Source organism: Astyanax mexicanus, chromosome 22 (genome assembly GCF_023375975.1).
Source record: "Astyanax mexicanus isolate ESR-SI-001 chromosome 22, AstMex3_surface, whole genome shotgun sequence".
Lineage (NCBI taxonomy): Eukaryota > Metazoa > Chordata > Actinopteri > Characiformes > Acestrorhamphidae > Astyanax > Astyanax mexicanus.
The window spans coordinates 30,066,441-30,094,153 of record NC_064429.1 but is presented as its reverse complement, the minus strand read 5'-3'; the positions used below and the strand labels follow the sequence as shown (position 1 = coordinate 30,094,153).

The window sequence follows — 27,713 nt, the reverse complement described above, 5'->3', positions numbered from 1 at the left end:
CATACTCATTTCCTGTGTATCTCTCTGTGTTCCCCCAGATGAGACATCCTGCTCTCCAGAGCCAGTTGTGCTGGAGGGTCAGGGCAGCTTTAAACTGGAGGGCTGGTGGCTGAAGCTGCGGCAGTTCCACGGCCTCATCGTCAAGAGGTTCCACTGCGCCAAGAGGAACACCAAAGGCCTCTTCTCTCAGATCCTGCTGCCTGCCTTCTTTGTTTGTGTGGCCATGACTGTTGCTCTGTCCGTGCCTGAGATAGGTGAGATCTATCTATCTATCGATCTATTGCTTCGCAGTGCCATAGCAACCACCTAGCAACACTACTGAAACCATGTAGCATCCACATATCAATAACTCACTTCTCAATGAGCCTCTTGCAACCTGGTGTATCATAGTAACCACCCAGAAATATTGTTGCAACCCCCTAAACTACAATATTTACTACCAGGGATACCATAGCAGCCACTTAACAATCTAACTGGAACCACCATGCAATTACCATGCGTTGGTGTTACCATTCTAATGAACTTTTCCCATTCTACTTTTTATCTTTCATTTTTACCTAAATCTTGACAGAAATGTATTTTTTAATTAAACTTTTGGCTGTTTATTTTACTTTTGTAGGAGACCTGCCCCCCCTCATTCTTTCACCCTCCCAGTATCATAACTACACCCAGCCCAGAGGAAACTTCATCCCCTATGCCAACGAGGACCGGCTGCAGTACAGGTGAGATTCATTTTTAGAGCATCATAAGATTTATTTTTTCCACCTAGCAACACCCTATCAACCACTATGCAACACATTTGCACCTAGCATCTAGCAAGCATTGGGCAAAATCGTAGTAGCCACCTGGGAAACATTAACAACAACCAGATTGAGAGAACAGTGCTCACAGTAGTGCACAAACTAATACAGATATCACCACTTAACCCTCTCTAGGAGTAAGCTGTCGCCGGACGCCAACCCCCAGAAGATAGTCAACACCCTACGGTTGCCCTCAGGCGTTGGCGCCACCTGCGTACTGAAAACGCCCTTCAACAGCACCCTGGACCAGCTGGCCCAGACCCTCAACCCCTACGCCAACAACTCCAAAACACTGGCTGCCCGCTACTTCGACTCCATGTGCCTGGACTCCTTCACCCAGGGCGTCCCCCTGTCCAACTTCGTTCCGCCTCCTCCATCCCCTGCACCGTCTGATGACCCGGAGCACTTTGAGGATGGCCTCTGGAACTATACGGCCACCCCGCCTACCACTGTACACGGTGAGACTGGGCACAGCAACCTGTGCAACCTGTGCACAGAGAAACAAAGGATCTTCTGTATTTCACACCTTAGCCATGATCCATTTTTTAACGCTATTTTTTATTGCTGTGTGTGCAGAGATGGTGACGTCGCCTCCTCCGCTGCCCCTGTCTATCCACGAGCCTGTGCGCTGTATCTGCTCCATGCAGGGCACAGGCTTCTCCTGCCCCAGTGGCGTCGGGGGGCGACCACCCCTCATGAAGGTGGTCACTGGGGACATCCTAGTGGACATCACCGGTCGCAATGTGTCCGAGTACCTCCTGTACACCTCGGACCGTCTGAGACTGCACAGGTACATATATTCGTATGGATGAAATCCACCATCTGCTGAGGAATTACTTAGCAACGAAATAGCAGGCAATGGGATATCATAGTGACCACATAGCATTACCATTGCAACCACCTTGCAACACTATAACAGCATCGATCTGGGAGATACAGTATCTCCTGAAATAGAACAGGTATCATACCCAAGCCACCTTTTTTGCAACACCATAAGCAACCAGCCAGGATATCATAGTAACCACCTAGCACCTAGTAATACCATTGCAACCACCTTGCAACGCTATAGCAGCCATCCAGGAACACCACATCAACTACCTGGTGAAATACAGTTACCATACCCAAGCCACTCCCTTTGCAACACCACATGCAGCCACCTGTGATATCATAGTAAACACCTAGTAATACCATTGCAACCACCGTGCAACACTATAGCAGCCATCCAGGAATACCACATCAACCACCTGTGAGATACAGGTACCATACCCAAGCCACTCCCTTTGCAACACCACATGCAGCCACCTGTGATATCATAGTAAACACCTAGTAATACCATTGCAACCACCTTGCAACACTGTAGCAGCCATCCAGGAATACCACATCAACCACCTGTGAGATACAGGTACCATACCCAAGCCACTCTCTTTGCAACACCACATGCAGCCACCTGTGATATCATAGTAAACACCTAGCAATACCATTGCAACCACCTTGCAACAGTATAGCACCCTTCCAGAAACACCTCATCAACCACCTGGGAGATACAGTATCTCCTACGATACCAAAGGTACCATTCCCGAGCCATTCTTTACAATACCATAATCACCCATCTAGGATATTATAGTAACCACCTTGCAACACTATAGCAGCATCAACCTGGGAGATATAATATCTCCTAGATACCACAGGTACCATACCGGAACAACCCCTCTGCAACACCATAAGCACCCAGCTAGTATATCATAGTAACCACCTAGCACCTAGCAATACCATTGCAACCACCATTCAACAATATAGTACTTATTCAGGAACACCACATTAACCACCTTGGAGATAACACAGGTACCATACCCAAGCAACCTCCTTTGCAACACCATAAGCACCTTTCTAGGATATCTTAATAACCACCTAGAACCTAGCAATAGCATTAAAACCACCTTGCAACACTATAGCAGCCATCCAGGAACACCATATCAACCACCTCAGAGATACAGTATCTCCCGAGATATCACAGATACCATACCCAAGCACCCCCCTTTGCAACAACGCATACAGCCAGAAGATGATATCATAGTAACCACCTAGCAACACCAAACCAAGCACTTTTGCAATCTGGCTTTTGTTGGCGTAGTTATCTCTACTGTCAAGGAAAGGTTTTTAAATAGTTTTTTAGAACATTTGTTGTGAGGAATTGGTTGCGTTCAGCCATAATTCAATCCATAAATCCTCCAACAGTCAAATGAATAAACTTTTCAAGATTAAAAAGCTAATAACAGTATTGTGCTCTAGGTATGGCGGCCTCACTGTTGGAAACATCCAGAAGTCAGTCCCAGCATCCTTCGGGAGGAAGACGCCACCTATGGTGCGCAAAATAGCAGTGCGTCGTTCGGCCCAGGTAAGAAAGAACGCCGTTCTCTGCTCTGATGTTCCAGAAGGTCACTTCTGGTTTGATTCTCAGTATTTTCTTCTTTTCTTCTCCTTTTCTTTTCAGGTGTTGTACAATAATAAAGGCTACCACAGCATGCCCACCTATCTCAACGTGCTCAACAATGCCATCCTGCGGGCCAACATGCCCCTCAGCAAAGGCAACCCTGCAGCTTATGGTGAGAGTCTAAGATCAGCGGCATCACACAGAGATAATGTCATATTATGTCATATTTCATACCTACAGTACGTTCTTTAAATGAAGGCCTAGTCCCATTTCACCCCTTGTCCCGATTCTTGTTAGGCTGGAGGGGGAGCCTTGGGGATGGATAGAGCTTGTTAGCCCTTCATACAAAGATTTTTCAGATATACACTTCAAACGAAGGGGTATAAGAATCACTAGTAAGATAACAATCACTATATTACCATGGTTTAATGTGTAGTTTCAATGTTTTATGTCCAAATTCTTCATAACAAGCATAAAAAAGATTGCTAGTAGTTTGTCTCAGTAGCTAGCTTACTTTCCCATTCCACCTTAAATGGCGCAACTAGACGGTAGGGGCTGCAGCATTTAACCTTCCTATTATGTTAATTTTTCAGGAACAGCAATGGTGTTCCAGGGTCAATTTGACCCGGTTCATGTTTAATTATCCAAGAGATATCTGAAACAACAAAACATTTTTTACTAATTACTAATTACATTACTAATTATTCTATCAATATTTAGTGCAATGGTGTTGCTTACCTCTCATAGATAGTGGTTAATTAGGATGATTCACTCATTCGAACTTTTTTAATGTTTCACTACTTTTTTGTATTACTTTTAAAATACCAACATATAAAACAATAGTTTTACATAACATTAAAACATAACATTGCAATTTGGTTTTAGTTTTTTGTATTTCTTGCAGGGGGTGGTTGTTGCAAATATGTGAGTTGAACCATTTTCATATTATATGTTGATTAAACTAATTAAGGCAAGCAGAAAAAGTTTTATACTGAAAACAATACTTGTAACTATTTTTCCTAGATCTTCAATCTTTAAAACAGTTCAAATTGACCCAGAACAAAACAGGAGGGTTAAGGTGGAATGGAAAAATAAGATAAAATAAAAGCTAATCAAAGCTAATTTTAGCTCCTGATCACAGAGGAATTAAATAATAGACAGTAATAATTTATTTCTGAACCATCTCCCCCCTTTCTGAAGACTTACAATAAACCCTAAAGATGGCGTATCAGGTTCTTGAAGGGTTTCCTAATTCTTAGGGGGAAGATTTCACCTCTTCCTCTTGTAATTCTGTTCCAAGGAGAAGGGTTACACTCAAAAAGAAGGGGTAGGGGTAAGTAGTAGGGCAAAGGGGTGAAATGGGATTGGGTCTTAAAATGTAAACTGCTGCAGCTAAACTAGGTTTAACCATTTAATAATGCTCCATTTGTAGCTCCAAACATGCTGTTCATATTCTCATAACCCTTATATTTTTTCATATTAGTTTAATTATGAAGTATTTACTCTATAATACACTTTACGATTAAGGGTTTTTAAAATGATACTCTTATAAATTAAACATTAAATAGACAAACAAGTGCTGGGACACCAGCTTATTCATTGTTTTTTTTTTCTAAAATTAAGGATATTTAAAATACTTTATCCTGCTTTTGTTTGAGTAAATGCTTTCTACTAGATTTTGAAGCATTGCTGTGAGAATTTGATTGAATTCAGCTAAAGCATTCCTGAAATATTTTTAAGAAAGCCTTTCCAGGCCTGGATTAGGTTTGGAAAAATAAAAATACCCAGAAAGTTTTGGAAAAGTCATGAAATTTGAAAAAAAAAAGCCCTCCATGATGGAGCTCTAAGGATCTGACACATTTTATTATTGAAGACTGTGCCAACATTGCTTAAACATTCCTTTATTTTTTATCAAATTAATTTTAAGCCTACTGTAATCAATTTTGATTATAACTTTAGTTAGTTTTTTGTCTGAACTGATGTTTTAAAAATGGTATGGTTATGAAAATTTGCCTTGAAGTCATGGAAAAGTCATGGCAATTTCTTGATTGATTAAAAACTGTATGAACCCTGGGGTTTATACCCCTATAATTAATGCCTGGCATAAAGCATGGTGCCGATAGATTATGTATTTCTGTTCTGTTAAGAATACTTTTCTACAGGAATGAAATAAGCTCTCTGTGTGTGTACATTTGCACTATTTGTATTATTTTTTATATTTAAAATCATAAATATATCGAAACAGTGCAATTTTACTTATGAATTTACCTCAGTTGTGCAATTTTAGTGGGAAATTTACCTCAGCAGTGCCATTATAATTATAAGTTTATCTCAACAGTGCAATTCTAGTCATGAATTTACCTCAGTAGTGCAATTTTAGTAGTGCTGCCGAAAACAGTCCTAACACTTGCAGTATCACTTCAACATGACTTTAAATAAATCACTCATATAATTTTAGGCCTACTTTAATTAATTTTGATTATAACTTTAGTTTATTTTTGGTTTTATTGTCCATGTCTGAACTGATGTTTTAAAAGTGGTATGGTCATGAAAATTTGCCTTGAAGTCATGGAAAAGTCATGGCAATTTGATTGATTGATTAAAAACTGTATGAACCCTGGCGTTTATACCCCTGTAATTAATGGCTGGCATAAAGCACGGTGCCGATAGATTATGTATTTCTGTTCTGTTAAGAATACTTTTCCACAGGAATGAAACAAACTCTCTGTGTACATTTGCATAGTTATTTTTTTAAGCATTATTATTCATATTTAAAGTATCTAATTGCATTCATTAGAAGGGATGTCCCCAAACATTTGGAAATATAATGTTTATTTAAGTGGTTTCCTATAAACAACTATAAACAACCATGTTAGTAGAAAAGATGTGCGAGGGTCTGACTGTAAATTACATTTTAAATGGCGATCATCAGGTCCAAGCACAGTACATCATTACAGAGCCCATAGAGAGCAAATGAAGCACAGTGTTTTAAGACTGGCCTTATTTATAATAAATGAGTCTTAAGAGGAGATTCCTGAACATGGCTTGCAGTTAACTAAATAATTCCACAGCAGTTACACCAGTATTTTGGTCCCAGAGTGCGAGATGATGCACCAGACATTTCAGGTTAAAAAATCGTTTTCTGTGAAAAGTGAAGCTGCAGGGATTGGGTTTCTCTTTCACAGCTCAGTTTCTTGTCTGGTGTTGCTTCAGTGTTTGAACACTGGATTTAAAATTTATAAGAACATCCTTTATTAAGACGTTTTATATCTGTCTTATTCTAACGCTGGTATTGTTATAGTCTGAAAATCACATTCTATAACCAAGTTTTTTTTCTTTTGTTATATTCTTGCCTACTTTTATAATATATACTCCTGAAGATTTTAGATGGAAAAGCATGTTTAATATTTGCATGCATGACTTTTATATGTCATGTTAGTATAGTATGCCTTGAGCGGGGCTAAATGATTTCGTTTTTTATTAATTCCTGATTGATGGTGTTTGTGTTTAGGCATTACAGTGACTAATCACCCCATGAACAGAACCAGTGCCAGCCTTTCTCTGGACTATCTGTAAGTATTATTGTTTTTTAATATTTAAAACTAATTATTGACCACTTTTAATATATTAGCAGACATACATCAAAGCACAATGCTTTCACCACAGCAGTTTATTAAAATCATACATTTACCTCAGTAGTGCCATTAAAATCATTAAAATCAAGTTTATCTAAACAGTGCAATTTTACTTATGAATTTACCTCAGTTGTGCAATTTTAGTGAGAAATTTACCTCAGTAGTGCCATTATAATTATAAGTTTATCTCAACAGTGCAATTCTAGTCATGGATTTACCTCAGTAGTGCCATTCTAAGCATAAATGTACCATAGAAGTGAAATTTTCATCAAACATTTAACCCAGTAGGGTCATTTTTATCATACATTTACCTCAGCTGTGACATTTTATTCATACATTTACCTCATTAGTGCTATAATAATCATCAAGTTAATCCTGACAGTGCATTTTAGTTATAAATCTACCTCAGTAGTGATGCGTTAATTATATAATTACTTCAGTAGTGCTATAGTAATAAAAAGATTATCTTAACAGTGCAATTTTAGTCATAGATTTACCTCAGTAGTGCAATTTTGGTCATACATTTACCTCAGTAGTGCAATTCTAGTAGTGCTGCCAAAAACATTGGTAGAATCACTTCTACATGACTTTAAATAAATTAGCCATTTGTCTGTATACGTTTTTCAGCCTTTTTACTTGTTATCCCAACAACAAAAGTGTTTTTTTTCCCCCCCATTTTTCGGTTGAATAATTTTCAGCTGACAAATATTTAGTGCATATCTACACTTGGAGCATGTTGTCTTCTTCTTTTTTCTTTTTGACTCTTTTCTTTTTTCTAATACCCTAATCCACTTTTCTGTTGTTTTTCTTCACCAGGCTCCAGGGCACCGATGTAGTCATCGCGATCTTCATCATCGTGGCCATGTCTTTTGTTCCTGCCAGCTTTGTGGTCTTTCTGGTGGCTGAGAAATCTACCAAGGCCAAGCACCTGCAGTTTGTCAGCGGATGTGACCCAGTTATCTACTGGCTGGCGAACTACATATGGGACATGGTGAGGTGGAGGAGGACTGGGGTGAAGTGTGGCGGTTGCTGTTGTTGTGTTGCTGAAATGTGTTACTGAAATGAGTTCTCTCTCTCTCTCTTTCTCTCTCTCTGTTGTTCTTCCCTCTCTCTCTCTCTCTCTCTCTCTCTCTCCCTCCCTCTCCCTCTCTAGCTGAATTACCTGGTTCCGGCCACATGCTGCATTCTCATTCTGTTCGTGTTTGACCTTCCTGCGTACACGTCCCCCAAAAACTTCCCGGCGGTGCTGTCTCTCTTCCTGCTCTACGGGTACACAAACACACTGCACAAAAAAATACGCTAATGAGTCAGAATCAAGACGAAAATGAAAATGGAGAAAATGAGGATACAGAAGTGTCTTAACTTTTAATAGAAGTCAGTTTAATAATATCTGACTTCAAATAGGGCTGGGCAATGCAACTAAAATATTAATTTTCATAATATACTTGAGAAAATAGTGATATAAATTATGATATAATAAAAAAAGATAGTAAAGGCTAGTGTTAAACTGGCCTGTTTATGTATATCACCAAAACACAAATGATATGTATATATTCAATAATAAAATATATAGTATACATATATATATATAAACAAACTGTAGTCTATTTAGCAGGCACAATATCAATATTTATAATATATTATCTTGTCCTAATTTCAAGTAATTTTGGAGAATGTCTATTGGTCCATTTATACAATGTAAAAAACAATGTTTTTAGCTATAGTTGTGGTAAAACATAGCTTATAATATTAGCTAAAACACTAGCAGATATAAATGATGAGAATTGAGGATGAACTCATTTTTTTTACATAAGTTTTTGTTGGGTGTTTAATGACCTCATGCTTTTTTATACACTTATTTTACCCTAAAAGATTGTCTTAGATAAAATATTATGTGGCTTGGCTAACTTTAGCTGGAACGCTAGGTAAAAACAAGTATGCTTATTTTACACTCTACAAACATAGATTTCATTAAATCAAACTTCATTAAATCAAACTAAATCAAATGTTATTTTTGTTGGGTGTTTAGTTACCTATGTTTTTATGTACACACACTTTTCTAATGCTAAAACTGTGGTAAAATATTCTGTGGCTAGGCTAACATTAGTTGGAAATACATTTCACAGTCTAAAATCATTAATTTAATGAAATACAACTTTTAACATAATTTATTTTGGGTGTTTAATAAGCAAAAACTTCACAAACTCCCCTTTTTCAAGCTAACATCAATTCTGTGTCTGAGGTAAAATATTAAGTGACTAGGCTAACTTAGCATTAGTTGAAATGCTAGGTGAACACAAGAATGCTGTTTTTACACTCTATAAAACATATATTTAATCAAAGTAATCTTTTAATATAATTTTAGTTGGATATTTAGTGGCATGACTCTTAACATACACTTTAGTTTAAAACAGTGTCTAAGGTGAAACATGCATTGGCTAGGGTAATGTTTGCTAAAATGGTAGCTCTACGAACACAGATTTAATAAAACAACTAACACAAAATTTTAATATATTTTATTGTTGGGTCTTCTGTCCTCTGAGTAACTCTTCACAAACTCCCAGGAGTACATGAGCATTTAACCTTAAGACTTATGTTACCAAAACAGTGTAAATTATTCTTTTAACTTTGCGAAACATGTACACTGTAATTTAGTGTAATAGTTTACAGTGTAACTTTACACTTATTGATGGACACGCTAACAGCTTCTTCCCCAGAGCTGTAGCACTCCTTAACCACAGTGGACACCTTTGAGTCTCCGACCTCACTCACTGAACTGTACTGACTGGATTTTCAATTCGCTCATTGCACTTTGTTAATTTGCACAGCTGTACATCTCAAGAATTTTTGGATACAATAATACTCACATGTGTACAGTTCTGATTTTTATTTAATTTGATTTAATTTAATTAAATATTCTATGGCTCTTCAGGTCTCTTTATTCCTTTAGTTCTTTTAGCTATATTCTTAGTCTATTTATTGTTTATTGTACCTTTATTCGTAGTCTGTGTAACTGTTACATGTCATACATGTGTTGCTCTCATTAAGCATACTTGGTGAAAGAAATTGATTCTGATTCTGATTATTTGAACATTATTTGAGCATTGTATTAATTTCTCTTATCTTTTTCCCCAGCTGGTCTATAACCCCCATCATGTATCCGGCCTCGTTCTGGTTCGAGGTTCCCAGCACTGCCTACGTTTTCCTCATCGTCATAAACCTCTTCATCGGAATCACCGCCACCGTGGCCACTTTCCTCCTGCAGCTGTTTGAACATGACAAGGTGCAGCACAGCCAGATAATTACTATCTTAATTGATCTGCTGGAGGTGAAAGGAGCTCTTGTTTGGTTTTAATTGGGGTGTTTTTTCTCCTCTCTCAGGATCTGAAGCTGGTGAACAGTTATCTAAAGTCTTGTTTCCTCATCTTCCCTAATTATAACCTGGGTCACGGGCTGATGGAGATGGCCTACAACGAATACATTAATGAGTACTACGCTAAGATAGGTGAGCTCATGCAGTGGCAGACGTGATACTGGGCCTTTTAGCCTGTATAACTTTCAAAAAATTACTTTAAATTATTTTTTGTATTTATTCTATTTATAAAACTTCAGACTAACATGGTAAAAAAAACATGGAAGAAAACAGTATAGAATGTACAAATATTTAAAAGTGAAGGTTAACATTATATAAATTTTGAAAAAAAATGTTTTTACACAGTATCACGTTTTATAGACGCAATACTGGGCCTTTAAGGCTGTATAACTGTAAAAAAAATACTTTTAGGTCTTTTCTTAGTATTTATTATATTTATAATACTTTAGACTATACAGAAACATATTTCTCCAGCCTTTTCACTTTTTTATTTCTTTATTTAATTATTTATGAATGTGTCCACCCTGTGATGGTTGCAAGCTTCATGCAAAAATTGGCACTTGATGAAAAACCTGGTTTCCCCTTGAGTTTTTAATTTTTCATGGTGGCCTGGTTATCTTAAGATGACCGTGTTGACAGAAAGCACATTTAAATAGGTTAATATTTATAATATAGATTGCCAAATTAATAATTGAAAACACAAAATTGTTACAACTTTAAGAAAACGTGCTTTTTTGAAAAAAAAAAAAAAAAAATTTTCATTTAACAACTTACAAGAATTATTCAACTCAACCAGGCAGAACTGTGGAAAAATATGGTAACATGGTAAAAAAAAAACACCTCCAAATGAAAAAAAAAAAAAAAACAGTATAGAATGTACAAGTATTTTAAGTGAAGGTTAACATGTTATACATTTTGAACCATATATTGTTACACTATGCTAACTAAAGCTTTGCAAAAAAATAAGACGTCACTTAAAAGTGATGAGTTTCTTTGATTTTACCAAATTGAAAACCTCTGGAATATAATCAAGAGAAAGATGGATGATCACAAGCCATCAAACCAAGCTGAACTGCTTGAATTTTTTGCACCAGGAGTGCAGGCATAAAGTTATCCAAAAGCAGTGTGTAAGACTGGTGGAGGAGAACATGATGCCAAGATGCATAAAAACTGTGATTATAAAAAACAGGGTTATTCCACCAAATATTGATTCCTGAACTCTTAAAACTTTATGAATATGAACTTGTTTTCTTTGCATTATTTGAGGTCTGAAAGCTCTGCATCTTTTTTTTGTTTGTTATTTCAGCCATTTCTCATTTTCTGCAAATAAATACTCTAAATGACAGTATTTTTATTTGGAATTTGGGAGAAATGTTGTCTGTAGTTTATAGAATAAAACAACAATGTTCATTTTACTCAAACATAAACCTATAAATAGAAAAATCAGAGAAACTGATTCAGAAACTGAAGTGCTCTCTTATTTTTTTTTCCCAGAGCTATATATTGACCCAATAGTGTCCTATGCTGCTCTTTGCTGCCCTCTTATGACCTAATATATAAATGTACGTGTGTGTGTGTGTGTGTCACTGCAGGTCAGTTTGATAAGGTGAAGTCTCCGTTTGAGTGGGACATTGTGACGCGAGGACTGGTGGCAATGACCATAGAGGGTTTTGTGGGCTTTCTCATCACTATCCTGTGCCAGTATAACTTCCTCCGAAAACCCCAGTAAGTGTGTGTGTGTGTGTGTGTGTGTCTGTGTGTGTGTCTGTGTGTGTGTGTGTTGGACACTGAGGTTTTAATTATGCTTGTACACTCATAATAAACATAAAGTTTGATTAGCTGGTCAAGATGTTGTTTAATTACTAACTCAAAGCATAATACAAATGCTAACATTAAACCAGTAGACTGACCCCAGATCAGTTCCTTAACAGCTTCGTACCATTAAGATGATCTTCCCCACTGAGTGCTTTCCTCTTTTCTGTGTAGGAGAATGCCTGTGAACAGTCAGCCGATTGAGGACGATGACGTGGATGTGTCACGTGAACGAAGACGAGTGCTTAGAGGAGATGCTGAAAACGACATGCTGAAGATTGAGAACCTCACTAAGGTCAGACACTGCCTTTTACCTAATGTCTTTACTGTGTGTTTGTGGTCAAAAACAGTTTGTTATATAAAACTTACATTTTCTTATATGCGTTTTTATTTATATGTAGGTATATAAGTCTCGTAAGATGGGCCGTATCCTGGCAGTGGACCGCCTCTGTCTGGGGGTCCGCCCTGGGGAGTGTTTCGGGCTGCTGGGCGTCAACGGTGCAGGAAAGACCACCACCTTCAAAATGCTGACTGGAGACGAAAGCACCACAGGAGGAGAGGCCTTTATTGGAGGACACAGGTATAAACATCACTAAACACTTACAACTTATCAGTTACTTTCTCTCTTCTTTATTTACTCTCACTTTCTCTATTTACTTCTACTTTACTGTCCCTCTGTCCTTCTCTCTTTACTCTCATTTTCCCTTTTTACTCTCACTTTTTCTCTTTATTCTCATTTCACTTTCACTTTCACTTTCTCTCTTTACTCTCATTTCACTCTTACTTTTTCCTTTTACTCTCATTTCACTCTCACTTTCTCTCTTTACTCCCTTTACATTTTTTTCTCACTTTCTTTTTTTACTCTCATTTTACACTTATTTTCTCTCTTTACTTTCACTTTACGCTCATATTTTTCAAACTTTCTCTTTTGCTTTCACTACTTGCTCCCACCTTTGTTTTTGTTTTCTTTTCACTCTCACTTTACTCTCAGTTTAATACCCTCATTTCACTCTCACTTTTTCTCTTTACTCTCACTTTACTCTCATTTCACTCTCACTTTCTCTCTTTCCACTCACTTTACTCTCATTTCACTCTCACTTTTTCACTTTACTCTCATTCCACTCTCACTTTCTTTCTTTACTCTCATTCTACTCTCAATTTCTCCCTTTATTTCATTCTACTCTCACTTTCTCTCTTTGCTGTCATTTTACTTTCACTCTTTACTCTCATTTCACTCTGGCTTTCTCTCTTTACTCTCACTTTACTTTCATTTCACTCTCACTTTTTCTCTTTACTCTCATTTCACTCTCACTTTCTCCCTTTACTCTCATTCTACTCTCACTTTCTCTCTTTGCTGTCATTTCACTTTCACTTTCTCTCTTTACTCTCACTTTACTCTCACTTTTTCTCTTTACTGTCATTTCACTCTCACTTTTTCTCTTTACTCTCACTTTACTCTCATTTCACTCTCACTTTCTCTATTTACTCTCATTTCACTTTCACTTTCTCTCTTTACTCTCACTTTACTCTCATTTCACTCTCAATTTTCTCTTTACTCTCTCTTTACTCTCATTTCACTCTCACTTTTTCTCTTTTCTCTCTCTTTACTCTCATTTCACTCTCACTTTTTCTCTTTACTCTCATTTCACTCTCACTTTTTCTCTTTACTCTCACTTTACTCTCATTTCACTCTCACTTTCTCTCTTTACTCTCATTTCACTCTCACTTTCTCTCTTTACTCTCATTTCACTCTCACTTTCTCTCTTTACTCTCATTTCACTTTTACTTTCTCTCTTTACTCTCATTTCACTCTCACTTTCTGTCTTTACTCTCACTTTACTCTCATTTCACTCTTAATTTTTCCCTTTTCTCCCTTTACATTTTTTTTCTCACTTTCTTTTTTTACTCTCATTTTACACTAATTTTCTCTCTTTACTTTCACTTTACGCTCATGTTTTTCAAACTTGCTCTTTTGCTTTCACTACTTGCTCCCACCTTTGTTTTTGTTTTCTTTTCACTTTACTCTCATTTTCTTTTCTGTTTTTACTCTAATTTCCACTCAATGTTTTTCTTCCCTCTTATTTTACTCTAACTTAGCTTTTTGTTTTTACACTTACATTACTCTCACTTTCACTCCTTTCCTTGTTCACTTCACTCTTATTTTACTCTCACTTTTAATCACTCTCAAATTTACTCACCTTCTCTCACTTTCTCTGTTTACTCTCACTGAACTATCATATTACTCTCTTTTTCCTTATTTTCATTTTACTCTTACTTTCCCTCTCACTTTTTCTTCTTGTGTTCTCCCTATTTCTCTCAATTTCTATTTTTTTTGCACTTTCCTTTATTTCTACTTTTACTTCTATTTTTATCTGTTACTCTCTGCCATTTTCCCTGGTTAACTCTTTTTCTCTCCATCTCTTTCTCTCTCTCTCTCTCTCTCTCTCTCTCTGTAGTATACTGAAGGAGCTGTTGCGGGTGCAGCAGAGCATTGGCTACTGTCCTCAGTTTGATGCTCTTTTTGAAGACCTGACAGCGCGAGAGCACCTGGAGCTGTACACTCGCCTCCGGGGTATTCCCTGGAAGGATGAGGAGCGGGTAAACACACACACACACACACACGCACACACACACACACACACACACACACAAAAAACCACAAAACCACACAGACACAGAACCATGTCAGTGTCATAACACACTAAAGGATATTATCTCTGTCAGTCATGCTCTTATTGTGTGGGCTTGATGAGAAGGGCTGCTGACAGACTGCTCTGAGATCAGTGTCAGAAACAGCAGTTCAACGACTTATTAAAAAGATGTCTGAGTACCTTTTTAACATGTAGTACACATAATATTATTTAGTCTAATTATTTTAATGGAAGTTCTAACATCTGTGCCCTTGTGGATGCTGGAACCAGGGATGGGCGTGGCTTTATTTGTATTGAATGTAAGGTTGCAGAAGTAACTACTGTACAATATAAATTAGATTTATATGGCACAGATTTTCATTTGAACTGAGTCTACCAGAGCAGAGTCGGCATGTATGGACTTTACTTTAGTACTTATATTAGTGGGGGGATTAGAAAGCCTCTCACGATCCGATATTATCCCAATACATTGACCCTGATAACGGTGATATCATAATACTGTGATTTTTTGTGATACTCAGTATATATATATATATATATATATATATATATATATATATATATATATATATATATTAGGACTTTAGTCACATTGCAGGACACAAGGTAACCGCGTGGCCTCCATCCACATGGTTGGGCACGTGCTTGTAAACATGAGCATGTGTCGAAAGCTGTTACAGTTACAGCTGAATTCACGCTTTTAATCCCAGAAAAACGCTCTTATTTACCTTTTAAAAAGCAATTTAAATGCCTGATTAAAGGGCCGATGTTGTTTTGCTGTTTTCCTTTTTCCTTTTGGTTTTGAGTGCTTGGCGTGATGCCATGGTCACTGCATTGTTTAATATCGCAATATATATAATCGAAAAAATAACATTTAAAATGTAAAATGTTTCCAATATCGTGCAGCTCTATTACGGGTGTTATCTTGTGAGGGAGGCAGAACATTGGCCAGCATGCTCAGGACAAGGAGACAAGATTTGTGGGGAATAAAACGAGACCTACGATAATCGTGGCCTGATCTCTCTTCTCTTTCATTTTGTTTCTTTATTCATGTATAACAATCTCTTGTTGTTTATTTTTCTTTAATTCTTTCTCTCTCTCTATCTCTCTCTCTATCGCTCTCTTTATCTCTCTTTCTCTCTCTCTATCAGGTGGTGCAGTGGGCTCTGGAGAAGCTGGAGTTGTCTAAGTACGCTGATAAGCCGGCTGGCACTTACAGCGGGGGCAACAAGCGGAAGCTCTCTACGGCCATCGCTCTGATCGGATACCCATCTCTAATCTTCCTGGTGCGAGCTCATTATGCCTGTTCTCTATAAGTGCTCTGAATTGATGGGCTGAGTACAGTAAACACGCTCTAACCCTGATTATACCCTCATCCCTCATCTGCAGGACGAGCCCACCACTGGCATGGACCCCAAAGCCCGCCGCTTCCTGTGGAACCTCATTCTAGACATCATTAAGACGGGTAGATCGGTGGTGCTGACATCACACAGGTGATACAAACTGTTGTTTAAAGCAGCGAATCATCAACGGTATCATACATTGTTATGGTTGTGCATTCCAAAGTAATGATTTCTATTATACTACTGTTTCTTTTATTATTATTATTATTATTATTGGGTGGATGGATTTTTGCTGTGTAATTCATCCTGCAGTTTTTTGATTAGAAGCACATTTTGTACATTACGCATGAATTAATGGGGTGCAAATGACCTGTACACACCGTTTTAAATATATACTATCTCAGGGCTGTAACCCGAAAACCAATTTACAGTCGCTTTCACCTGCACTCATTCATGTGTCATTTTATTTTCATCCCTCATTACTCATTCCTCCAATTCAATCCTGTCTCCACTTGGCCCAACATCCACCAGACTGCATGTACTCCAACAGAGCAGGTCTCCAAGCTCTCATCCACACTCATTTTTGACATACACTTGTCTGACTGTAATTTTTTTGAATCCCTTGTTCCTCCAATTTACCTTTATTCATTTTCACACATGCCCAAGCCATAGAGTTTCTGTGCCTAGACAGCCACCAAATTGCATTTTTTCGGTTGTTTTTCAGCAGTCGACTACTATTGATCTTGGTCTTAATCAGTGTGTCATTTTTCTCAGTATGGAGGAGTGTGAGGCACTCTGCACCAGGCTGGGGATCATGGTTAACGGCAGGTTTAAGTGTCTGGGCAGTATCCAGCATCTAAAGAACAGGTAAGAGAGTCTAATGATCAATTTCCAGTATTGATTAATAATCAACTTCTTCACACCTGTTGATAACTGATCTCTGTGTCGCAGGTTTGGGGACGGTTACATGATCACAGTACGCACTAAGACCACAGCTAGTGTGAAGGAAGTGATCCGGTTCTTCAACAGGAACTTCCCAGAGGCCATTTTGAAGGTTTGTTTTGCATTGATTTTAATCCATCCATTCACCCAACCATTAATCCTCTTACTCACCACCTATTCATCCATCCTCTCACCCATGCATACACCCACCCTATCGTTCATCGTCTAATTCAGCCACCAACTCGTCCAGTCATCTATCCATCCATTCATCCATCCATCCAATCACCCACCCTTCCATTCATCCATCCTCTCACCCATGCATACACCCACTCTTTTATTCATCATCTAATTCAGCCACCAACTCATCCATTCATCCGTCCATTAAATCACCCACCCACCCATTCAGGTATCCAATCCATCCAGCCGCCAGCCCATTCCTCCATCCATCCACTGTTCATCAAAATGTACCACCCATCCACCCATTCATCCATCCTCTTACCCACCCATCCATTTATCCTCTCACCCATGCATACACCCACCCTTTAATTCATCCTCTAATTCAGCCACCAACTTATCCATTCATCCATCCATCCATCCAATCCCCCACCTACCCAATTATATATCCAATACATCCACCCGCCAGCCCATTCCTCCATACACCTAGCCACCCATTCCTCCATCAATCCACCACTCGTCAAAATGTACCATCCATCCACCCAACCATACATCTATCCATCCATTCATCCATCCATTCATACATCCTCTCACCCATGCATACACCCACCCTTTCAGTCATCCTCTAATTCAGTCCTCCATTCATCCATCCACTCATCGGCCCATTCCTCCATCCAGCCACCATTCATCAAAAATGTACCATCCATCCACCCAATCACCCAACCATTCATCCATCCGTTCATGCATCCCTCCATCCATCCAACCCATCAATTTACCCTGACCCTGATATGGAGTTTGGTAAGATGTTTACTGCTTCACTCCGTCCTCAGGAGAGACACCACACTAAGATTCAGTACCAGCTGAAGTCGGAGCGCATTTCTCTGGCTCAGGTGTTCAGTAAGATGGAGCAGGTGGTGGAGGTGCTGAGCATTGAGGATTACTCAGTCAGCCAAACTACTCTTGATAACGTAAGCGTTGGTTAATGTTGACTAATTACTTATTTCTAATTCTAGATGAACATTTGACCAGAATTTTATCAGGAATTTAACCAGAATTATTTCTTTTTTTATTTCTATTTTCAGGTTTTTGTGAACTTTGCCAAAAAGCAAAGCGATAACTTGGAGCAGCAGGAGAGTTCGCCCTCTAATGGTGGCCAGTCACCACTGCAGCGTTTTTTGAGCATCCTCAGGCCACGTCCAGCTAATACAGAGCTGAGTGCTCTGGTTAGTGAGGAGCCGGAGGAGCTGGAGAGTGATGATGATGAAGGACTTATCAGCTTTGAGGAGGAGAGGGTAAGCTGCAAACTGTCATGTTTCATTTCTCTAAAAAATTGGGACAGTATGAAAAAAGCCATATTAATAGTTTAACGCTAGTTAATACAGTCTAAACACAACTCATTCTCTATTATGGATTCAACCTATTTTAATCACCATATAGTCACAGCCTTTTTCTCATTTTTCACTGTGTTCTTTTCAGGTGCAGTTGTCCTTTAACACAGATACTCTCTGCTGAAGCAGCGACAAGTGCGACAAAGAGAAAAAAAGAGACAAACTAAGCCTCAAGTAAAGATTCCAGCCTGATCAGTGAGAGATATTCCTGAGCTACATCCTTTGCGAAATAGGTCCACCAACCTGGCCTTCCGAAGAGATGCTCATATTTTCTAGTTTTGCACTGCAACAGCGGACCCAGCACAGAGCCCTGCTGAACACTGCTGGTACAGAGGTGTGTTTGGTACAGTGGAAGGCACGGATGGACAGTGCCTGTAAAAATCTGGCACGCTCAAAGATTCTGAGAAAACCGTGAATGTGCGGCCTGTGTGCTGCTATGAAGAACGCTTGCATTTGGAGATGAACTTTTGAATCATGTTCTTATTTCAGATTAAAGCCTGCTGGATGGGATTAAAAGAGGATGTATTTGTTGAATGAAGAGAAATGGTCAGATTTGGCATTTTTATTTTTGACACTGAAGAAAAGGGACCTTGGAAAAGATCCTGGAGATAATTACGTTATATTGTTTATGCTGTTCTGAACTAGCGCTTTACAGCTGTTGATGTCATGAGATAACATATCCCCAATAAGGTATGACCATTTTTTGGGTTCGGCCTTTCTATCATATGTTATTTTTATGACTGGTTCTTATGCGTTTGTCGTTTCTCAGTTGGAACACTGATGTAACTACGTGTTTTTTTGTAAAGTTGGACCTAATCTTCGTTAATACGTCGAACCTGCCTTGAGAGCATGCTATAGAGTCAAGCCTGTGGTATGTCCTATATTTTTTGTCTGTAGGTGGAAGAATGATTTATTTTCCCTACTGAAATGTTTTTTGAAGATATATAAATATATATGTGTGTGTGTGTGATCCTTTTGAATCGATAAAAGAATGCTGGCTGGCGTACAAATGCACCTTTGCGAGAGCCGAGTGAGCTTAGATACGAGACACTGACTTGAGAAGATTACGATAATATGGCCTTTAGTCGTCAAATTGGTCAGAAGCTGCCCTGACACTGAGGACACCGTGGTTTCACGTTGTGAATGTTAATGGCATGAAAATATAAATAATATATAATAATACATATTTTGCACAGATCAGTGCCTCCTGAACCTTGTTTTGTTGTCGTCTTAAAAGAGTACTTTGCGAGAATTGGTATCTTTTGCTCTTTGAGCTCTTCCCTAAAGTTGGGGAGTGTAATTCACTTTTACACCACTGCCGTAAAAACAAATTGCAATATGAGCACCCCCTAATGGACAGTTGTACACATGCATTTTTTGACAAGCTGAGAGATATGTGCGAAAAAGGGTGTGGACTGATACGGTACAGTAATGTTACAAGATTACCCAGCATTATAAGTTTTCATGAGTTTTATTTATGGTCCTGTTCACACTCTACCAAAGTTTCATAGTGCAGTAGCAGCGCCCTGGTCCGAAAGGCAAAGACATGATTCTACAGAGAGTTGCGACACAACAGATCGTTAGAGCACTTTCTATACGGACTACTTTAGGTTGGACCTTTGGTTTTTCAGACTGTGTAATTTTGGGCTGCATTAACTTGTGTTATCCTCACTTTAGGCAACGTTTTTTGGTTTTGTTCATTTCTTTGAAGAAAAAAATGTATACAGCGAACAGCATCAGCCCGATGCTAACTCCTGTGCGAGATGTCAATGTACAGTAAATGTTTCGACCTAACTGTTTCGCCATCACTGTGAAGCCAAAGGTGGATTTTTTATTCACTGTTATTACAAAAACATAGATTTCAGGACATTATCAGGAGCTTACAGGTTTTCTTTCTTGTGTTTTGTTTTGGGAGCCCGTATGGGATGTGTTTGTGCTTATTTTATTGTAATTAATTTTTCCTGTAATTACATTTACTGTAATATGTCCTAAAAAGTAAAAAGTAAAAAAAAGAAACATCCCTCTGATGGTTTTTGAACTACTTTGAATTGTTGTCAAGGATTGTATTTGCTGTAAGTTCTACCTGATCTGTGCTATTGCGTATTGACAGTCTTCAACTCTGTCCGTTCAGTGTGTGGCTCATGCAGTGCTTTAGATTCTAGCTAATAATGATGGTTTGTGATCTTCATGTGAAAGACGGAGCGATCCGCATAGTTTACAAATGGAATGTTGCTTAATTTGTGAGCATTTGGAAAGGGATCCAGCTGTGGCTCTGCTAGACTAAGCCCTTAGTTGACTGGAGGGGAACCGAGGCCTTTTAAATTTAATCTCCAACCATAAAACGTTGCAGACAAGATGTAGAACTAGAACTACTCAATGTAGTTTTGCTCTTAAAAATGAACAATATAGCATACATACATTTTTGTGGCCCATAATGTTTCAATGTAGAAAAATAATTTTCCCTTATTAGCCCATAATATAATAAACAAAATAGGTTACATATATATTTAAAAGATGTTACATGGTCTAAATAAACAAAGGTATGATCCTGATTGAAATATGTAAAAAAGAAATTCTGGCAAACAGTTTTGCATTTAGTTAGCTAGCTAGTTAATTGTAGCTGCTGTAGTTGGTTTTATGGTCCGTAATTAGCTGTAATTAGCTAACTGCAACCACAAAACCAACTTATACAATAGATACAATTAGCTTGCTAACTAGCTAATTACAGCCACAAAACCCACTAATACAGCAGCTTCAATTAGCTTGCTAACTAGCTAATTACAGCCACAAAACCCACTAATACAGCAGCTTCAATTAGCTTGCTAACTAGCTAATTACAGCCACAAAACCCACTAATACAGCAGCTTCAATTAGCTTGCTAACTAGCTAATTACAGCCACAAAACCCACTAATACAGCAGATACAGTTAATTAGCTTTAAAGCTAATAACAGCCACAAAACCCACTAATACAGCAGCTACAATTAGCTTGCTAACTAGCTAATTACAGCCACAAAACCCACTAATACAGCAGCTACGGTTAATTAGCTTTAAAGCTAATAACAGCCACAAAACCCACTAATACAGCAGCTACGGTTAATTAGCTTTAAAGCTAATTACAGCCACAAAACCCACTAATACAGCAGATACAGTTAATTAGCTTTAAAGCTAATAACAGCCACAAAACCCACTAATACAGCAGCTACAATTAGCTTGCTAACTAGCTAATTACAGCCACAAAACCCACTAATACAGTAGCTACATTTAACTAGATTTATAGCTAACTACAGCCACAAAACCCAATAATACAGTAGCTACAATTAATTAGCTTTAAAGCTAATTACAGCCATAAAACCCACTAACACAGCAGCTACAGCTGACTAGCTTTAAAGCCAATTACAACCACAAAACCCACTAATACAGCAGCTACAGTTAAATAGCAAGCAAGCTACTTGTGGTTAGCTAGTGGCTAACGGCCATACAGCCGTAATTAGCTAGGCTAGCTAGCGTTAGCTAACTGCTGTATCTGTGCTGGTTGATTTGCAGCCGTAATAGCTGGGCTAGCTAGCGTTAGCTAACTAGCTTGCTAACTGTGGCAACTGTATTTGGTGCAGTTTGTTAAGGTGCTTATCTAACTGTAGCAGCTGTGCTAGCGGGTTAGCTAGGCTAGCTATCGTTAGCTAACTGTAGCTGCTGTGTTATTCGGTTTTGTGGCTGTAATTAGACAGGCTAGCATGCTAGCTAACTTTAGCACCTGTATTTGTTGGTTTTGTGGCTGTAATTAGCTAGCTAGCTAACTGTTGCTGCTGTGTTAGTTGGTTAGATGGCTAGGCTAGCTATTGTTGGCTAGCCTTAGCTCCTAAACTTGTATGTTTTGTAGCTGTAATTAATTAGCTACATAGCTAACTGTTGAAGCTGTATTTATTGTTTTTAGGGCTGTAATTTAATTCTCATTATCTGAAGCTGCAGCTGGATCCTTAAAATAATTTAATGAAGACAGAATCAGCTGAAAATGTATGACGGTGGCCCGGAGCAACTCTGTGTTTTATTATATTTTGTTCGTGTGAAATGACCAAAGGGAAAATCAAGCATATTTTTAGATGTATGAACGAAATGACTTAAGCGCTCCTTCACTTCTCAGAATATTTTATTGTAAATAAGAGTCGTCTAAATCCATCGATTAATCATCCTTCAGTAATACAATGTACGGGAGGTGCTGCAACTAATGCGTGTTGATATTAGGGTCAAGGACACCAGCAAACTCTGAGCTTGATTCCATATCAGAGAAAAGTGCAATGATATGATTTAGCTAAAGATGGTGTTGGTTTAAAGAAGGGGAGGTTTCATTTTTTAATAAAAATGTGTGAGTAAGTGCTTCAGAACATCCCTCATTTAAGTACTTAGATATGAATATAGTTATCTGTTTATTTTTTCATGCATTGGAACTTGATTTAAGTCTTTATTCAGACGAATCCCCTTGTAACAGACTGACTTGAATTTTGAGCTTGTTTCTGATTATTATGTTTCCATACTCTTGTGATGAGGTGTTCAGGTGTTTTTAATATGAACTGGAAAGAAAATAAAATAAAATTGTTGAATTGTGCTTCTCTGTGAATTTGTCCTTTAAAGATTCAGCACACACCAATACACAAACAATCATAACATCATCAAAATATCAGACAGGTATATTGGGTTGTTAGCAGTATGAAGTGGTCAGTATCTACAGCTCTGGAAAAAAAAAGTTTCTAAATCAGTTTCTCTGATTTAGCTATTTACAGGTATATATTTGAGTAAAATATCCCAAATTCCAAAGAAAAATATTGTCATTTAGAGCATTTATTAGCAAAAATGAGAAAAATGATGCAGAGACCTCAAACAATGCAAAACAAAAAAAATCATAAAGTTTTAAGAGTTCAGAAATCAATATTTGGTGGAATAACCCTGTTTTTTTATTACAGTTTAATCACAGTTGCCATGTTCACCTCCACCAGTCTTACACACTGTTTTTGGATAACTTGATGGCAACGGGAGAACCAATAACAGGTTCACAGGAACCAAAGGTGAATCGGGAAAGTGCCTGAGGCGCTGCTTGAGGAGTCCATCCCTTTATGATCGGTTAGAGTTCAATTGTTCACAATGGCCAGAACATTTCGAAAATAGAATGTAGTTATCTCTGAAAAGGTTCCAGGGAATGGAAGATAAGATTTTTTTTTTTTAGGGAAATTTAAACTTGTTTAAAACAAAAAAATTGCAACTACTGACAGTTCTTGGTTCACTTTCTTCCATATGTTTATGGATTAACTGAATTTAATGAGTTTAAATGTAATGTTTTGTACTAAACAAAACATTAGCAAACTCTACACATAACAGTGAAGACAAGGATCACAAAAAAGACTCCAAATTCCAGAATATTTTAAAAAATAAGATATTTATTTTACATATACAGTTAAAATGTTTTAATTATGCTTGATTCATAATGTTTCATTAAAATAGCCCCACTAAGATTAAATTAATAAAAACAGTCTAGAGTCTTGTTAATGTTATGTACTTGTATGTAGATTGTAGTAACAACAGTGATGGTAATGGTGATAGTGTTGTTGGGTTAAAAGTGGAACATTCATGTTATGTAATCATCATCAGCAGCAGGAGATTTATACACATGTTGATTCTATGCAGCATCTCCATCGTCAAAATCCACTCCTGTAGCAGCTCGCTTCCTGCAGAACCAACCCAAAATAACAGTGAGAACCATAAGGACCTATTAATACATTTTTTTAGAAAACATTTATTCAGTTGTGTTTAGTTGTATTTAATCCATCTCAGAGTGCTGTTTAAATGAAGATTATATGTCCAAACATTTAAATATGTTAAATATAAGTCAGTGTGTATAAAGTTAGTGAATCACCTTCTTGTTCCTGGGTTGATGATCGAATCCCCTGGAAGGCGTTTTCGCACAGCTACTGTCGGACCGCTGGACTGTTGTTTCCTAGGTTCAAATCCTACAACAAAAAAGTGCCATTAATTATCATGTGGTTTGATAAGACCAGACTGGTATACTACACTATACTACACTATCTAAAAATGTGTGGACAGTACGTGTAATAAATGCATTCAGCTACTTTGAGTTGCTTCAGTTGTTGTCTACTACCTGTTGAGTAGTACTGTCAATTAAACAGGATTATCTGGAACCTATTGGCACTATGTTTAATGCCTAGTGTCTGATGAACAAGGTTATGATGCTATGGATTTGCTTCATTCAACATATTAAAAAAAATATATATATATAAAAATCACTTAAAAATGATGAGATTCTTTGATTTTACCAAATTAAAAACTGGAATATAATCAAGAGGAAGATGAATGATCACAAGCCATCAAATCAAACTGAACTGCTTGAATTTTTGCACCAGGAGTAAAGGCATAAAGTTATCCAAAAGCAGTGTGTAAGACTGGTGGAGGAGAACATGCCAAGATGCATGAAAACAACTGTGATTAAAAAACATGGTTCTTCCACCCAAATACTGATTTCTGAACTCTTTATTTGGAATTTGGGAGAAATGTTGTCTGTAGTTTATAACTTTATGTATATGAACTTGTTTTCTTTGCATTATTTGTGCTCTGAAAGCTCTGCATCTTTTTAGTTAATTTGACCATTTCTCACTTTTTGCAAATAAATGCTCTAAATGACAATATGTTTATTTGGAATTTGGGAGAAATGTTGTCTGTAGTTTAAAGAATAAAACAACAATGTTCGTTTTACTCAAACATAAACCTATAAATAGTAAAATCAGAGAAACTGATTCAGAAACTGAAGTGGTCTTTTGATTTTTTCCAGGGCTGTACATTATATATATATATATATATATATATATATATATATATATATATATATATATATATATATATATATATATATATATATACAAATCCCGAGCATAAAAATGATGAAGACCACATACCAGTGCCCTTCTTCTGTAGACTCTTTATAGGACTTGATGTAGGTGTAGCCCCTAATAGAGAACAAAAAAATAAACACATATCCTTCTGAAATTATAGCTTAATTAAATCAGATCTGTTAGAGGCCTGTTTACAGCCTGCTGTTGTTTACCTGCAGCGTCTAGCTGCGTCAGACTGTCTGCCATCTTAAACAGCAGATCTTTGAGTTCTGATCTTCCCTCGAGGTCTGTGAGTTTGGATAAAGACACATTAAGATCTGCAGGTTCAGAGTCCAGGTGAAGCACAGCGCCGTCCTCCTGCAGCGAGACGAAAGCACTGCCGCTCCTGCACGCCCCCCTGTCCCGGGACACAAGACAACATCCTCAGGTTAACACTTGAGAGGAAAGGAGAAGCAGGTTCTGCTTTATCTAGATGATCTACTATCTGTCTTTTATTGCTTACTTCAGCTTCAGGGCGTAATCCTCCGTCGACTTCAGTGAAAAACTCTTCTTCTGCAACAACAACAAGCAATATCAAGTCGTCTTTTAATGACTACTCTCCAGAAAGAGTGAATCATATAAGAAAATACACAAACATGAGCCAAAACTTTATAACCATCACAGAGATTAAGTGAATAATCTTGTAAATAGCTGTGGATAAAGTATGGTGTCTAAACAGTTACACGACAGTTAAATTGAAATTATTACCTGTCAAATAGGCGTGGCACAATAATTAAATTATTGACTTGCTGTACAATATATGGGCATGATCTTGATTCTTTTTGCTGACCATATTAACATTGAAGGAAAGTAACAGCTAATTTTATTTACTAATTTAATGCGATTTAGAAGAGCGATTCTCAACTGGTGGGTTGAAAACCTCAAAGTGGGTTACGGACAGCTTTAAAAAAAAAAAAAAAAAATTTAAAAAAAGATACAAAAAATAAGCTAATCTGATTTTGTACTTGTCTTTTATATTGGGGGATAAATAGCCAGTTTTGCTATTTAATTTTATTGTAGTATCTTTTATACATGTAGCTGACATGTTCCTTCTAGTTTCCTAAATAATTGCAATTCAATTCACTTTGCATGCTAACGTATGTTTAAATGTGTTTTTGAAGGCTAATTTTTAAAAATAAATTTTTGGCTTGTATTTTATAAAAGTGGGTCACGACTTAATGACCATAAAAAATGTTCCAGTTGAGAACCCCTACATTAGAACACTTTTTAATAATTATTTATTTATTTTTTTCACTGTTTAGGGATGGTTTATTAAATAAAAAGGTCAAAATGAAATATAAAATATTTCACACATGCATCCAATGCAATGAATATAAAAAAAAACCCTAAATATTTTAGTTAATTTAATTTATTTGGTTTACATATATGACAGTAGAAAATTAGAGTCTCCTTTTCTGTGCATTTATTTTATTTTTTATATATATATATTTTTTCCCTAATTTCTCCCCAATTTACAAGGCAGGCCAATTACCCAACCCACTCATCAGGACCCTCACTATCACTAGTGATGCCCCAACACACCAGGAGGGTAAGAAGACTAGCTCATGCCTCCTCTGATACATGTGAAGTCAGACTTTGCCTCTTTTTTTCCCCAACTGCTGCTGATGCATCATTAATGCGCTTTAGACCACTGGACCACTCATAGCCCAGAAACCAGCATTCTTACATTTTTTTTTTTCATCACTTGAGAAATTTCAGGTCTAAAAGAGTGAACTGTATAGGTTATCTAGGTTAAGACTTCAGTGTAAAATGTTGATTTAAAGGAACTTACCATCTGAGACAAGCTTTCTTCTGAAACATCTGCTTTCCAAACATCCTCACCATTACTCAACCTGAGAAACAAACCACAGCTGCTGAACATTCTGTAAATATTCAGCTCTAAACACCAACAGCAGTGATCCAGCAGAATAACCACCACTAATAATAATAATAATATTTGCACTCTGAACCCACAGACACCTCCAGCAGTAACTCACCCCACGCTCAGCCCTCCCGCTCTCCTCTGAGTGAAGCACACGTATTTAGATCGGTCCTTTCTGTCTATTAAAGTACCGAGAACAGTTTTGGGCTGAGAATCAGTCTGATCCATTCTCCAGCAGAATTTTAAAAACAGAAAAACACTAAAAACTACAAAAAACTTCAGACCTTTAAACCGGCAACTACCCGGATATTAAACAAAATATGTACTTCCTGCTTGATATGAACGGATT

The 27,713-nt window shown here is 37.4% G+C and overlaps 2 protein-coding genes across 2 annotated transcripts in view; one reads left to right on the top strand and one right to left on the bottom strand.

Annotated features, from left to right (window-relative positions):
- abca2 (ATP-binding cassette, sub-family A (ABC1), member 2) overlaps positions 1-23,145 on the top strand; it is a 124,552-nt gene extending 101,407 nt beyond the window's left edge. Inside the window, exons 28-49 of the mRNA XM_049470310.1 lie at positions 39-254; positions 620-722; positions 936-1,258; positions 1,377-1,590; positions 3,090-3,195; positions 3,292-3,403; positions 6,743-6,803; positions 7,683-7,857; positions 8,020-8,135; positions 10,002-10,149; positions 10,248-10,371; positions 11,832-11,964; positions 12,226-12,346; positions 12,453-12,631; positions 14,508-14,649; positions 15,854-15,988; positions 16,092-16,195; positions 16,820-16,912; positions 16,997-17,099; positions 17,992-18,129; positions 18,244-18,453; positions 18,638-23,145. Of these exons, the coding sequence (XP_049326267.1) occupies positions 39-254; positions 620-722; positions 936-1,258; positions 1,377-1,590; positions 3,090-3,195; positions 3,292-3,403; positions 6,743-6,803; positions 7,683-7,857; positions 8,020-8,135; positions 10,002-10,149; positions 10,248-10,371; positions 11,832-11,964; positions 12,226-12,346; positions 12,453-12,631; positions 14,508-14,649; positions 15,854-15,988; positions 16,092-16,195; positions 16,820-16,912; positions 16,997-17,099; positions 17,992-18,129; positions 18,244-18,453; positions 18,638-18,673 (3,092 nt within the window). The 3' untranslated portion in view covers positions 18,674-23,145. The remainder of the gene's footprint in view (positions 1-38; positions 255-619; positions 723-935; positions 1,259-1,376; positions 1,591-3,089; positions 3,196-3,291; positions 3,404-6,742; positions 6,804-7,682; positions 7,858-8,019; positions 8,136-10,001; positions 10,150-10,247; positions 10,372-11,831; positions 11,965-12,225; positions 12,347-12,452; positions 12,632-14,507; positions 14,650-15,853; positions 15,989-16,091; positions 16,196-16,819; positions 16,913-16,996; positions 17,100-17,991; positions 18,130-18,243; positions 18,454-18,637) is intronic.
- An 811-nt stretch (positions 23,146-23,956) lies between these two features.
- Positions 23,957-27,695, bottom strand: paxx (PAXX non-homologous end joining factor). Its single transcript, XM_022667594.2, has 7 exons — positions 27,480-27,695; positions 27,275-27,335; positions 25,946-25,995; positions 25,656-25,840; positions 25,507-25,557; positions 24,453-24,546; positions 23,957-24,264 (listed from the first exon to the last, which is right to left on the bottom strand). The coding sequence occupies exons 1-7, from the start codon at positions 27,590-27,592 to the stop codon at positions 24,216-24,218; spliced, it is 603 nt and encodes a 200-aa protein (XP_022523315.2). The 5' UTR covers positions 27,593-27,695; the 3' UTR covers positions 23,957-24,215.
- Between the last annotated feature and the right edge of the window lie 18 nt (positions 27,696-27,713).